At 35.9% G+C, this 12,928-nt stretch overlaps 1 protein-coding gene across 1 annotated transcript in view; it reads right to left on the bottom strand.

Moving 5' to 3' along the window:
* The window catches only part of LRP1B (LDL receptor related protein 1B), a 2,167,013-nt gene that overhangs the window by 46,250 nt on the left and 2,107,835 nt on the right, over positions 1–12,928 (bottom strand). The window contains exons 85-86 of the mRNA XM_070768349.1: positions 8,359–8,533; positions 3,516–3,620 (exon numbers count right to left, since the gene is read on the bottom strand). Of these exons, the coding sequence (XP_070624450.1) occupies positions 3,516–3,620; positions 8,359–8,533 (280 nt within the window). The remainder of the gene's footprint in view (positions 1–3,515; positions 3,621–8,358; positions 8,534–12,928) is intronic.

Here is a 12,928-nt window from a genome sequence, read left to right as displayed (position 1 = left end):
TAAAAATGAAGGTACACAAATGTGTAACCTCTCCAATTAACATATATTTCCTGGCTGAATTTATCAGAAGCTGATTATATCTTAAAAGGTCCAGTGTCTCTGATGATACATAGGAAGAGTGAAAAGTGAAGGAGAACGTTAAAATGGGCTATTATGCCCACAAGAGATATTTACTCTGGTGTTGATACAAGGCATTCGCTAGATAGGTAATTTCCTGAGACCTATTGATGGAGCAGGGGTGCTGAAAGGTCATGTACACTTTGCCTGAGAATTGTGAGAAAGGGACAAGACATACAAAGACTGGGCCGCAGAGCAGGTATTGCCTGGGTCCTTAAAATGAAGTATTATAAGTACATAGACCAATGTTTGGCCAAGGATCTCCTTGGATTTACTAACTCTGAACTATCCACGGATCCACTATTTTTCACCTGAAATGTTGCCCCCACCACCAACCTTTTGGTGTGGGATCCCTGCAGCTGAACTCCAGGGCTTTCTTCCACATGCCACTAAGTCACTTTTAACAGCAAACTCCTCAGCTCTGCCTCAGATCACTTTGGCTACACATTCTTTTCAGCATCCTATGGAATCCTCTAACTTTGGCATAAATCAGGTTCCAGTGGCACTAGGGTAAAGAATCCGTCTGTCGATGCAGGAGACAAAGGGGATACAGGTTCGATTCCTGGGTCAGGAGGATCCCCTGGAGTAGGAAATGGCACCCCACTCCAATATTCTTGCCTGGAAAATCTTGAGGACAGAGGAGACTGGCGGCTATAGTCCACAGGGTCGCAAAAGTCAGTCTACAGACCACAGAGTCAGACAGGACTGAGCGACTGAGCACAATTTATGTTTCTGCTTTATCTCCTCATCCCCTCCCCAATTCTACAGTTACCTTTCATTCTAGCTGTATTAATCCACTCATAGTTCCCTAGAGTGGCCACTAAGTCTCACGTCCTTGTCTCTGTTTATGTTAATTTTTATTTTCAGGATGTTTTTCCCAACCTCTCTCAACCACCTGAACTACGTGGACAACAGGAGGTTGCCCTCTCTGTAAAGCCTTCCGTGTATTCCTATCTCCCATTCTAAACAAATCGCGTGCCCTGTTAAAACTCCACTGCCCTCTTTTTTTTTTTTTTCTTCCTCTGTTCTCACCTACACTATCATAGGTTAATTAGTTTCTTATGAATTTCTAAACCACCAATTAGTGGGCTGTTTGATGTTCAAGATAAATTTCATTCACTTTCATTTGTCTAAGATTTAGCACACTTTCAGGGTCTTATCAACATTTGCTGAATAACTGGAGGAACTTAGGTGGAGGCAGGACCGAGGTAATACTAAAAAGGTATCTCCTCTCTGTCTTCAGTTGCACAAGACACTAAACCTGAGTATGAATGAAAAAGTGAATCAATTTTTTTCATGGAGGTTTATATAGACTAATATTTAAAGGGATATTTCTGATTGCATTTTATGTAGGAATGAATATTTGTTTAACACATTCAAATATCTTCCAGAAAAAGAAAAAATATTTTCCTATATGATTATTTTAATCACTTCCCATTTTTTTTTCAATTATTGTGTAAAAAAGGACATTTACTTGAATAACAAAATGGATGACTATGAAAAAAATTATAGAGTTTTGAAAATGAAACATCTGAATTTTAATACCATGTGCCTTAAAACTACCACTAAGTACTCTGCTGCTGCTGCTGCTAAGTCACTTCAGTCGTGTCCTACTCTGTGCAACCCCATAGATGGCAGCCCACCAAGCTCCCCCGTCCCTGGGATTCTCCGGTAAGAACACTGGAGTGGGTTGCCATTTCCTTCTCCAAGGCATGAAAGTGAAGTCAATCAGTTGTGTCCGACTCTTCATGACCCCATGGTCTGCAGCCTACCAGGCTCCTCCACCCATGGGATTTTCCAGGCAAGAGTACTAGAGTGGGTTGCCATTGCTTTCTCCTCTGAGACACTGCCATATGCTGTTATTGGGGGTTGCCAATCAGGACTTCTGTTTACATGGGATATTAAGGAGAATGTCAGATATGGTTCATCTCTAAAGCTCAATGCAAGATGCAAAAATAACTTGCATTGTTATAAGGTTCATAGTTACCCAAAATGCAGTCCCTGAAATTTCTCAGAGGAAATGAATGTATTTGTTAAGAACCAAAACAATGTACGTCATTTGTACTTGAAATAAAAAGTTACTAAATAAAAGCCACTTTTCAAAATAAAGCATCTAGTATAGTAATAGAGTCTAGAAACACCTGCTCTGTCCTTGTCTAATTAAAAGCCACTATTCTAGCAAATATATTTTTATGAGACAGTTCCACAAGTATTTTCATTCCCTCCATTATTTTTCTAGACACTAGCTGACCACGGTGCATACATGAGCAAAGCAAAGGTTAAGTATGTATGACACAGATGAGCCCCAAGATTAAGTATACACTGTGAAATGCATGTGGATGTTCATGATTTAAACCAACGGACTGCGGCCTGAAATGATGTCACACAAAGCTTAGTGGTAAATGGAAGGTTAAACCTACTTGCATCTCGGCTCATTAAACGCAGTTAAAGTGCAAATCCCCTCATTCTGACAGTAGTGATCACAGGGGTTCTCTTTCTGGTCACAGCGCTGACTTTTAAACCCCACAGAGCATCTGCAGAATTTCAGTAAAATACAGCTAAATCAAGTGTCTGACTTTTTTTTCCAAATATATTTCAAATTTATTTCATACAGAGATATTAATAGTAACATATTAACACAGTTTTTCTTAGGTATGCTCACTTCTTTCTCATACACACTCATCACAGTCTACTCTTGACAGTGAGGGGAACAGAATGCAGACGTGAATCCTATGTGGGCATCATCCTTCTGGTTAAGCAGTGATAAATTCAAAATAGAAGTCACATAAGCTGAATAGTCTTATTTCAAGTTTTCCACTCTGGATAATCAAGTGTTTGAAAGAAAAAATGTTAAGTTCCAGATTTTCTCAGGAGTAGAGAATCTATAATACTTTCCAAAGATTTAGAAACCCAGATTCAATGTAATGTAATTCAAAAGAGACAAGGGCTTAATAGGTTTACATAATACAACACTCTAAATCTGACACAAATATCAAATAATACTATACTTTTGAAAAGACACCTTATGTACTTGGAAAAGAGTGGCCCTAAGTACCAAAGCATTTATAAATATGATTATGTCTGGGTTTCACATATCTAAATAAGATCAATTAAAGTAGAAGCATTTTTACAGGCATTTCCAAGTTCAAAGATCTCTGAATCTTTGAAATAGGTATGATGCTAAGGAGTGAATGATCTCTTCTTTATGAAATCAATAGCAAATTAATGAAGGGGAAAGTTCTGTAGTACATGAACCAATGAGGAACAATACTTGATCAAAGATGTTCATGAAACATTCATTTAGAATGTTAGCCCAAGAATGGAGAACAATAGAGCAGAGATTCCATGCACATCTAAAGTCATATCATAAAATGCCCACAGCATTATAAAATACTCACAAACACACAGGTACATTTGTCTCTGGGTCCAGCTGGCATGTGCCACCATTGTAACAGTAACCATCACATAGCTGGCAGCTAGAGGCAATCTTTCCATTAGTGCAGCTGCAGCAACAGAGAAAAAAAAAACCCTCATTGTTATTGGCATTATTATTGTTGAAAGCTCACACAAATTCTCTATAGATGAGGATATTCATCATAGAAGAGTAATGAAGCAGCTGGCTAAAAGGTTTACAGAAAGACTTGCTGGAGGCAAAGTTTTTTTTTTTTTAATAGAATGATGACATAAAATTTTTCTTTTGGTAATTTTCAAATTTTCAACCCATTTTTTTTAACTATAAAACATATTATAGTTAGATACAGGTGTGAAAAATATACTCCAGGATCTGTCATTTACACTTTAGGGAGATATCAGTATCTTATTTCCTTTTCATGCTACTTGAATTTGGTGACTTTTTTTGTTATTTATAAACCACATTATCAAATACTCTGGAAGCAAATGCTTCAGCTATCCCTTCTAAACTGAAAAGTTTGGTCCAAAGAACTATTATGAGTTTCAGACTCCACATTGTGCCTGAATGTATATAACTATCCTGTAGTCACTTTACACCCCTGTTTATCCCTGAATATGTACTGTAATTAATGTCAAACTCTATTTATGCTAAAGGAAAAAAGGTAAAAATTCATTGCAAAAATAAACAGTAATGTTACAGGAACAATATGCAATATGGCAACAAAGTAATGAGGTAGGCTTTCTTGGAAACATTTTGGAAATGATTCTAATTTACAGTACATTGCCTGTCTGAGATAAGAATAAAAAACTGTGCCTACTGCTACATGGAAAAGAAAAAGTATAACAATAGAAAAAGTACAGAAATTTCTCACTTGTCATGTTGCATTTTTAAATAAATACTATTAGATTGGACATTGAAAATTGTTGGGGGGAACAGTAAAGTGCATTGACATTCCAAATTATTGAGGAAATCTCTTCCATGAGAAGTATGGAAGTAACAGCCTTGGCTAACAGATCATGTCAATACTCTGGTTATGAGACGATGTTAGCACCAATTGCTATGAAGTAATCAATGGTATCACAATAAATCTGGACATAACCTCAATAAAGAAATCAGGCTGAAATATCATTGACTGATCACTTTGCTTCTCTCCATGACAGACACCTACTGCAGCACATCTATCAAAGGGTAATGCCCAGTGATGGGTTGAGTGCTTAGCTGCTCAGTCACATTCTACTCTTTGCGACTCCGTGGACTGTAGCACGCCAGTCTCCTCTGTTCATGGGGATTCTCTAGGCAAGAATACTGGAGAGGGTTGCCATGCCTTCTTCCAGGGATTTTCCCAACCCAGGGATCGAACCCAGGTCTCCTGCATTGCAGACAGATTCTTTATTGTCTGAGCCACAAGACAAGCCCAAGAACACTGGAATGGGTAGCCTATCCCTTCTCCAGGAGATCTTTCCGACCCAAGGAATCGAACGGGGTTCTCTTGCATTGCAGGCCAATTCTTTACCAGCTGAGCTACCAGGGAAGCCCAATGATAGGTTAGATATTTGCAATAATTGATTGACTATCTTACAGTTTATTTATTATTTGCATATTTATTTGACCTAGTGTAGGTGGTAGGGTTGCTGGAAATGTACTGAACTGCTTATACTTTCCCAGGAATTTGATTTAAATATTTTTTAAAAAGAACATGGATTTAAATATCACAGTTCTTTTCAAGATGAACAGAAGCAGTAAGTCAATTATGTTCTAGATGGGAAGTGGAGATATGTGAAAGTGGAAACAAATGTGGGGAAGAAGGCAATGGTTAAAGTTTCAAAGATTTAACAAAGAGTATCACATTCTTTATGATTTATACAGGCATTTGAATATGGAAGCAAAGTGAGGCAAGTACATATTTAATGGCATTGGTGTCTGATATGTTAAATGGGGCTGGGAGACTTTTCCTTGCTCTCCATGCCCAGCCTCCTTGAAAATCAAAGAACAGAAAGTTATAGTTTCATGTTCAATCAAAGGGACAACATCAAAGAGAAAAATTAGCTCATTATACATTAAAGAATTTTCCACAAAAAGATAACTATATACCAAACATGATAATTTAAAAGAGAAAATATTCTGTTTATTGATTGCATTTAAACTTCTGCTTCCAAGAATTGTAAAAGATGTTTCCCTGTTCTCCTTCTGAAGGTTTTCTTTGAATCCTAAACTTAAGACAGAATTTTGTATATAATTCAAATGTGAAATATAAGCTATCCAAATCATTGTAGGACATCAAATAGTACAGCTTATGTTTTAATGTAGTTTTCATTATAATTTAATTTCTTAGAATGTTATACGCATGCACCCATGCACGCACAATTTGTAATTAGCAGTTGCCCATTAATCAGAAAGAATTCTCATAACAATTTGACATCAGAGTGGTATAATTTAGGTTATTCAAAATTATGATCAAGCATTTCTTCATCAGTATTTACTAAGGAAGAGAGAAAAAATACACAATTAGTTCTAAAGATTATACTCATTATATTTGACAGAGTATCTATTTTCTACTGTAGTTGACAGCTTGTAGGCTTGGCATTAGGAACACATCAGTATTTGGAATCACAAATACACATACAGCTTGAATTTTTCTCATTTAAATAAAAAGTTTAACTCAGTTGTGATTTTTAGTATCAGTTCTTTACCCATGAAATAGAAATCCCAACATTGCTTTAAGCTTTATTTAATGCTAACATGAAAAGTATCATAGAAATAAAAACAAACTTATCTAATGTTTCAAGATACACAAGGAGTCGTTTTTGCATTGTCATGTTCATATGTTGTTATAGCCTATCTGGTAAATCAAATAATATACTCCTATTTTTAAACTTTCACTATCTACTCACTGCTGCTGCTGCTGCTGCTGCCAAGTCGCTTCAGTTGTGTCCGACTCTGTGCGACCCCATAGACGGCAGCCCACTAGGCTCCTCTGTCCCTGGGATTCTCTAGGCAAGAATACTGGAGCGGGTTGCCATTTCCTTCTCCAACTCACTGCTAGCAACTGTTATTTATCCATTCTTACAAATAGTTTTCCAAAAAGATATTTAAGTCAGGAACTGTAATGTGGAACCTCAAAAGTATATTCAGGTTATGCGTTCCAGTGTTTCTAACTTGGTTAAGCCAATATTGTCTGTACAGTAGGCAATAGTGAGGGTCCTAAGAATCCAACCCTTCCTTCCTCACATGGAACTGACCTATGTGACGGAAACAGTATGTGTCAATGCGTGTGCTTCTCCAAGATAAACTGGGTTGGAAACTATGCCTCTCAGCCTTTCTTACACGATAGTCTACAATTTCCTGGGTGAATGAAATGGGGTTGTAAAGAAGATTCTACAGGGCATTCCTGACATGGTACACTAGACATAAAGAAAGATGTATGCTCACTAACTGAAATCAAGTTCTGCCATGCTCAAGTTTCATCACAAAGAACTGATGAATTTAATGAGCAAACATGATTTTGATAGTTTAAATAAAAATGTATTTTACTTTTATGTACTTATCAAAGGCATGTATTATAATTAGTCATATTTTTCAATGACTTTAGTTGAAAAATAATGTACTTTCCAATGACCCAATTTGAAGGCTTGAGTAAATGTCATTTATAATGATAACAAACCATACATTGATTAATTCGAAAATGAGAGTAAATAAAAAAGAAAAAAATGATGATGTCTGTAATAAAATTTTATTGGACCTTGTTTGTCAGAGTAACATAACTCAGGGCTGGCACCCTCACAGAGGCTGTCTTGGTGGAAGCTGTGGCATGAACATTTGAAGGTGTGTTTTTCTATCACATATTCTCATTTATTATAGTCCTAGGGCAAATGATTGCAGAAGGAAATGGCAACCCACTCCAGTATTCTTGCCTGGAGAATCCCATGTATAGAGGAGCCTGGTGGGCTACAGTCCATGGGGTCAAAAAGAGGCGGACATGACTGAGTGACTAACACACACACAGAGGGCAAATGACCAGAGCCCAATCATTTATAAGCCCTTCTTTTAAAAGGTTGTGAAAAGAAGTTCAGAGTGAGAATTGATCTCTAACCTCTGTGGCATAAATCTGTTTCATGACAGAAACTGAATGCCACTCTTTAGCTGCAAAGTTCTGTCTTCCATTCACTTAATCTCAAAGCCAAAGAGCAAAGGCAGTGTTACAAAAATGTAATTGGATGTCTTAATTGTAGTGGCTTCCTAGGAAGCATCATTTCTTCTACTTATTTTCAACCATAATTTTCAAAGTCAGATAAAAAAATTAAATTTTGTTTCCATTCGACAGGTCTTTTGTTCCTTTCCCAGAGGATCACTTTGTAAAATCAGAAAGGCAAATACTCATTGCTGATAATAATGATGAGACAAAAGTCCAAGCTATTCTAATTTAGAAGTATTACATAAGTTTTTTGAAGGTATGTTGCATTTCACTTGTGCTTGCTTGCTATTAGGAATATTCTATACAGGGAATGATCTGACCACATTATTTCATGATAAGTGTTCATCTTTCCCAGAAGTACGTTAACACTTTTTGAATACATTTTGGTTTAATCAAAGTGAATTGAACTCTCTTTGTAGGAAAAAAAAAAAAAAGAGAGATAATGGAACACTTGCCATATTGAATTTCTGATTCATGTTTATGTTTGATGGAGAACAACAAAATTCTGTACAGCAATTATCCTCCAATTAAAAAATTAATTAAAAAACAATAATTTATAATGTTCTCATTTTTTGCCAGAATGTTATGTCCTTTTGGGTTCAAATGCTTTTATAAATTAAGTTAGCTCTCTACTTACTTGCAAGATATATCTTCACTGTCTTTATTTATAATGCAATGTCCCCCATGGCACCTTATACATTTGTCAATTTCACACTTTGATCCTTCATAGCGTATTGGACAGACACATTCCACACTTCCATCATCTCCAATGGTACAGGATTCAGAATTCACACAGTAGTGATGACACACATCTAGAAAGAATGAACAGTATAGAAATAAAATTGTGTTACAAAGTATTTTTCTTTATTTTTTTTACCACACTGTGGAATTTCTACAATCAGGGGTTGAACCCACATTCCTTGCACGGGAAGCATAGAGTCTGGACCACCGTGGAAATCCTACAAGATATTTTTTCTTGAGTCACAATAAATGTTACCATTCTACTTAATATTTTAAAATGGTCAATGGATAAGTGGATTAATTTACAAGAGCAACTTGTAATTGCATGTAACCACATTTCTTTAAGAATACCATTGATTCCTCTTTTTGCCTGAGTTTGCCATCATTTCATCTTGCTAAGAGTTATATTGATATACTATATCGATATAAATTGTATTGATATATTATATTGACATAATAGATGTAATATTAGTTATATTGATATAATACTAACTGACAAACTCTATTAGTCCTGAATTTTAAAATTTAAGTTCTCAAGTTTCCTCAGCTTTCCTTCTAAGAAGCAATATTTCTGTTATTCTGGAATGAACATAAATCCTCAAGATTTCTTTAGATGTCATCTATCTTTGTTCCTCCTTACATCTCTTTTCATCTGAAGAACAGAGTAAGTATGGGACTCTTAACTCCTTCGATAGCTTTTGGTGGAGTGGAAAGAAGCCCCTCTCTACATGAGCCAGGAGACCCAGATTCAATACCAGGGTAAGGAAGATCCCCTGGAGGAGGATGACAACCCACTCCAGTACTCTTGCCTGGAGAATCCTATGGACAGAGGAGCCTGGTGGGCTACAGTCCATGGGGTCAGCAAAAGTCAGACACGACTTAGAGACTAAACCATCACCACCACCACATGAGCCAGAACAGCCAGTATTTCCAAACACCTGAGCAGGTAAGCAGATAGAAGTTGTGCCTCTCATGGAGCCCCAGTAGAAACGTGGACCGGAAGACTAACAGATCCACATGGGTAGAAAGTGATAACAGAAGTCTAGGCCATTTCCTTCTCCCAGGTGAGAACCTGGAGTCTCATCAGTCAGAGGGAAAACCTCCATGCAGTCTGAACCCTTTGCTTTGTAAAATGTTTCCTACTGAGCACTTCAGACAATTTTCTCAACTACAAAGGAAGACTTCTTCAAATATTTCCATATCTCTTGAACATCAGTAATAAAAAGACCATTTAATAAGAACAACATTGACTTTGCAATTAGACGTTTTGCCTCAGTCTTCTGAAAAACAAACAAGTCTATATGTATATTGACACATCATTATTTTCTAATTTGCCACATTCACAATATTGAAATTTATAGTATTAATACAAGTAATCTTAAGCAGAAGAACTTACTGAATTGATCACAGACCTAGTGTTTGAAGTTGCAATTTCCTTATAGTTATCTAATTGTGAAGCAATATTAAGTGTGATTAGATGATGTAAAAATCACAATTTATAAACTTTAATCTGCTATAAGATGATTGTTGTGGGTAAAAAAAGTTAAAACATAATTTATAACTTTTATGCTTGTATATTTATCTAGCCTTTTATTAAATCAGACAGAAATTAAATTTATTGACAGGCTTGCTTCATATTTATGGAAATTTATTTCAAGCATTCTTATGCTTGCTGTTGCATTATGCCAAGTACCCTCATTGAGATTCAAAGCTTAAGTTTATTACTAAGGGTCTTGGCTATGTTTAAGAAAAGAAGCACTTTCAAAGGGTGAGAGACTTAAAGATCTAAAAATTAAGTCAATGTTAATGTCTGTCCATTACAATGTCTATTTGTAGTTGTTCTAGGCTTGGCAGGTAGATAATGCACACAACACAAATTCTGTTTTTTTTTTTTTTTTTAATATTTGTGAAGAATGTATTAACAGTAGCCTATATAATCATCTAATACCATCTGCTATGCAGAAATCTCTAAAGAGCAATTTTCCTTAGTCAGTTTGCTAGATACAACTTATCGACAGAGAACTCTTTTAATATTGTCTCTAATTGCTTTAATTTCATCCATTGGTCCTGGTTCATTTTTTCTGATGGGATATAGAAAACAGCTGATGTATCTTTCCAAGATCTTCATATTATGAGGTTTTTTTCACAATGGATAATTCATCAGAATCATGTAGGTGACTGACTTGCAAATGCAGATTCCAGTTTCTTTTCCTTTCATCCACTACCCCCACTCCTGAATTCCAAATTCTAGATCAGGTTTGAGGCCTGGGTGAAACCCATCAGATCAGATGAGTAAACAGAATTTGGAAACTAGGGAATGTAAGAAATCTGAAAATAATTTTACTGAGTAGCAAGTTGTCTAAGTTGTAAATAGATTTGATTTGATTGAAATAGCTTATTTCTTGACTAACTTTGGGAGCCCTAATTAAAATGTAATTTTAACCTAAAATTTTGAACCACGTTGTTTTTAAAATCACTTCATTGAGAAGACCTAAGAAGCTAGGAAAAGTTGAGTTAACATCCTGAGGGTTGATGATTGCCTTATACCATACTGTAGCAAGTAACAGTCTGCTTACACTTATCTTGCACGTATTTAGCACTTTAAGGTGCTAAAGGCCAAAGTTAAAAACTTACCTACAATTTACTAATTAAAAGTAATTGTGGATAATAAATTAAATCTGGTTTAGACTGAGAACATAAAGATGTGAGAATATACGGAACTTATTAGTATTCAAGGAAATAAAAATTAATACATCAAAGAAATACCTTTGCACTTCCACCAAATTGATGACTAAAGGCAAAAACTCTCATAGCACTAGTAGTGGGAATATAAATTGGTTCAATTGATACGGGAAATAATTGACAGTATCAGTTATACTAAATTTGAGCGGTTCCCTTGTGGTTCAGTGGTCAAGAATCTGCCTGCCAAGTAAGAGTCACAGGTTTGATCCCTGGGTTGGGCAGATCCCCTGGAGAAGGAAATGGCCACCTGTATTCTTGCCTGGGAAATCCCATAGACAGAGGAGCCTGGCAGGTTACAGTCCATGGGGTCGCAAAGAGTCAGACACAACTTAGCAACTAAACAACAATTAAATTTGAACATGCTGTGTGTGCGCTGTGTTCAGTTGCCTCTGACTCAGTTGCCATGCCCTCCTCCAGGGAATCTTTCCCAACCCAGGGATTGAACCCCCGTCTCCTGCTTTTCAGGTGGATTCTTTACTGCTGAGCCACCAGGGAAGCCCCAAATTTGAACATACCCACACTTTATGACCTAGCCTTTTTACTCTTAATATACTGTATATGCAAGAGAAAAGCACGTACGAGTGCACAAAACATGTCCATAATATGCACAAAAACCTTTTTAGAAATAGGCAAAAGCTAAAAAATAATCTAAATATCCATTATAAGAATATATGGAAATAGATAAATGAAAAATGAAAACATTAGTTATAAGCAACAACATGCAAGAATCTCACAAAAATAATAATGAGGGAAAAAATGGACAGAAAATACATGTAGTATGGTTTTATTTATGTAAAGTTCAAAAGGCAAAACTAATCTGTGGTTTTAAGTGTCAAAAAGGAGTTATTTGAAGAGAAAGAAAGGGATAGTGATGAAGAACACCAGGGAGCACTTGAGATAATAATAAAGCTCATTCTTGACCTGAACGTTGGTTTACACTGATGTGTACACCTGGAGATAATTTATTGAATTGGATACTTGTGATTTTAAACATTTCTATGTATATTATGCTTCCACAGAAAGATTTCTTTTTAAATCTAATGGCATATAAGCTACAATAAGAATATTTTATAAATTCTGATTAGTTTGCTAACTAGGCTAATAGATTTTCTCTTTAAGGATAATATTTTTAAAAGGAATTCATAGTTTGTTTTTTATGTTTTAAAGGAAACTCTCCATTTTCTAATGTTTTTAATATATTTTGAAGGACGTCAGCTGCACATTATTCAATGCTCTGACTGGCCTCATGGCCTAAAAATGTAACCTAAAGAATGTAAAAAAAAAAAAAAAAAAGTTTGCTTAAGATAAAATTGTAAACAGGTGTTAGAATATACAGTTAAATAATTACAAATTGCATACTGTTAAGCCATGCCACGTTTTCCCTCTAAAAAAGGCAGAAATAATTTTAGACTCAGAACCCTTTCTCTACGGATATTCAAATGGAAGACATTTCATTTTTTCCCAGTTTGTGTGTTTAGCACTCTAGGCAAAATTGAAGTTTAAGGACAGAGATTTGCTCACTATATTCTAGCCTGGCCAGAGTTGCTTCCTAATATCTTCCTATGAAAGCTTTCTATCTCCCATTATTAGGCTTAGGATGTGGAGCATGTAGAAGATGTTGAATTACATGTCTGCTGGATGGTTTTCTGCCTGTTAGCACTGTAGGGTCCAACACTTTGAATGTACATTCTCTCCCCTTTCTTCCTTCCTCTTTCACTCTTCCT

Source organism: Bos indicus, chromosome 2 (assembly GCF_029378745.1).
Source record: "Bos indicus isolate NIAB-ARS_2022 breed Sahiwal x Tharparkar chromosome 2, NIAB-ARS_B.indTharparkar_mat_pri_1.0, whole genome shotgun sequence".
NCBI lineage: Eukaryota > Metazoa > Chordata > Mammalia > Artiodactyla > Bovidae > Bos > Bos indicus.
Note: the sequence above shows the minus strand (reverse complement) of the source record. Positions and strands in the feature narration are given on the sequence as shown.